This window comes from Tupaia chinensis, unplaced genomic scaffold, assembly GCF_000334495.1.
Source record: "Tupaia chinensis unplaced genomic scaffold, TupChi_1.0 Scaffold000049_1, whole genome shotgun sequence".
Classification (NCBI taxonomy): Eukaryota; Metazoa; Chordata; class Mammalia; order Scandentia; family Tupaiidae; genus Tupaia; species Tupaia belangeri.
In genome coordinates, this window is record NW_006159507.1 from 1,938,328 (window position 1) to 1,940,832 (window position 2,505).

Genomic DNA, 2,505 nt, shown 5'->3' on the forward strand with positions numbered 1-2,505 from the left:
GACAAGTGGCAAAAAATTAAAAAAAAAAAAAAAAAAAAAAGTACCCAGACACAGTCTGGAGTCTGAGGGCAGAGACCAGGCAGAGACCAGCAAGGCCAGGACAAAGCAGAGACCTGGGGAGGGGCCATTGATGCTACTCTTTCTTTTTTTTGAAGAGTTTTTTTGCTATAGGGTGCATGTGCTCGCCAGACAAACAGAGACAGACAGACAGACAGAAAGCGAGAAATGGGACCAGCAGTTAGCGTAATGGCTATGTCGCTGGACTCCCACGTAGTCGACCGTGGTTCGCATCTTACAAGAAATCACCCCTCAGCGGGGATGGTCACGCTGCAATCCCTTCTCCTCCGTTCTCCTCTCGGGATCTCGGGCACGCATGCACACGCGCCCAGCGTGAGTTTTAAGCCACCGGGTCCGGGACTCAAACCACAGTCGACTACATGGGAGTCCAGCGACATAGCCATTACGCTAACTGCTGGTCCCAGTGATGCTACTCTTCAGGGAAAGGGAGGCAAGGTGTGCAGAGTAACAGTGAGGCAGACCAGAAGGAGCTGGAAAACTAGGGGGGAGATAGGGCCCCAACCTGGGGAAGAGAAGCTAGGCCAGGGAGGGGGTGGGGAGAGATAGAGGCCAGGGAAGAAAGGGGAATAAGAGTTAGGGCTGAGGCCCAGGGCAGAGCACTGAGAAAGGAGACAGGGGAGGATGGCCAGGCCCAAGGAGAGACACAGGCCTGCAGGGTGAGCTCAGACAAGCAGAAGGCCCAGAGCACAGGTCCCTGTCATCCCAGGACACAGTGTCTTTTTAACACATCCAACGAAGGAGCCAATGTTGTCCCTGCACCACTCAAAATCACTTTGGTCATCTTCCTGGGCGAAGAGCCCCTCTGTGGAGAACACTCACTCAGTAGGCCACTGCCTGAGCCCTAGAAGCAGCCAGCTGATCACGTCTGCTCCTCTCCAGAAGTCAGGCAGGGCCATGCAGCTCCCACCGTGCACCCCCAAGAGGAACAGAGCTGCTCTGCTAAATCCCCACCCAACTTTGAAGGGATCTGTCTCAGTAACTTGGAAAACCACCGAGACCAAAAGTACGAATGTGTGCCCAAGCCTCACCTTGTGTAATGAGTATCCGGACTCAAAGATAATAGGTGGAAGCAGCAGGAGGAAAAACATATTTGGACGAAACATTTCTTCTTCCTGTAAACAAAAAATGGGTATTTTAGAAGGCATAGAATTTGTGTAATTAAGAAATAAGTTCATCAGTGAAGAGCTTTCTCTCAGGGCTGGTCCAGTGGGAATGTCTAAATGACTGCCTGATAGTAAAGTCAAGCAGGGGGAACAAAAACACAGAGAAGTTAAACTGTACTGTAAAATGTAGGACAAGTCATTTTTTTTTTTTTGAGAGTTTTTGTTTTGCTATAGGGTGCATGTGCTCACCAGAAAGACAGACAGAGAGAGAGAAAGACAGAAAGCAAGAAATCACCCCTCATTGCCACGCCGCAATCCCTTCTCCTCCATTCTCCTCTTAGGATCTTGGGCACGCATGCACAGATGTCCAGCGTGAATTTAAGCCACTGGGTCCAGGACTCAAACCGCGTTCAGCTACATGGGAGTCCAGCGACATAGCCATTACACTAACTGCTGGTCCCTAAATGCTTTGTTTTGTTTGAGAGGTCTTTTTTTGCTAGAACAAGTAATTTTTAAGTGACAGCCAAAGAAAGAAGACAATGAACTGCTTCCAAACACACAATATACTTTCTATTCTTCAGGGAGGAAAAAAATTATTTTTAATATAGAAAATTTCAATTTAGATTGAACACTTTAAAAAACAAATCTATAGGGACCAGCAGATTGCATAATGGTTACATCACTGGACTTCCACATAGTCAACCGTGGTCCTGGACCTGGCTGCTTAAAACTCACACTGGGCACGTGTGCAAGCATGCCCAAAATTCTGAGAGGAGACTGGAGGAGAAGGGATTGTGGCGTGGCCATCCCCCCGAGGGGGCGGGGGGGGGGGGTTTCTCACTTTCTGTCTCTCTGTGTCTCTCCAGTGAGCAGACATGCCCTATAGCAAAAATCTCTCTTAAAAATCAGGGCGAATAGGTGGCATAATGGTTAGGGGTGCTGGACTCCTACATGGTCGACCATAGTTCGAGTTCTGGACCTGGCAGCTTGCTTTCTCACTTTCCCTCTCTCTTTCTCTCACTCTGTCCCTCTCTGGTCAAATTAAAATAAGCAAATGAATAAATAAAGCTAAATAAAATAATTCTTTTTTAATCTTTATTTATTTAATAAAATAATTCTTTAAAAAAAAATATAGGGACCAGCAGGTGGTGTGGTGGTTAAGGGCACTGAACTCCCACATGGTCAACCACAGTTTGAGTCCCTGGTAACTTGCTTTCTCACTTTCCCTCTCTCTTTCTCTCACTCTGTCCCTCTCTGGTCAAATTTAAAAAATAGAAAAATAATATATAAAATATAAATATATAAATATAAAATAAATAAAATT

At 46.4% G+C, this 2,505-nt stretch overlaps 1 protein-coding gene across 2 annotated transcripts in view; it reads right to left on the reverse strand.

Moving 5' to 3' along the window:
• Positions 1 to 2,505, reverse strand: part of SLC9A8 (solute carrier family 9 member A8) — a 93,278-nt gene that overhangs the window by 65,159 nt on the left and 25,614 nt on the right. For both annotated transcript variants that reach the window (XM_006141277.3, XM_027775115.1), the window contains exon 5: positions 1,107 to 1,190. In XM_006141277.3, coding sequence (XP_006141339.1) covers positions 1,107 to 1,190 — 84 coding nt within the window. The remainder of the gene's footprint in view (positions 1 to 1,106; positions 1,191 to 2,505) is intronic.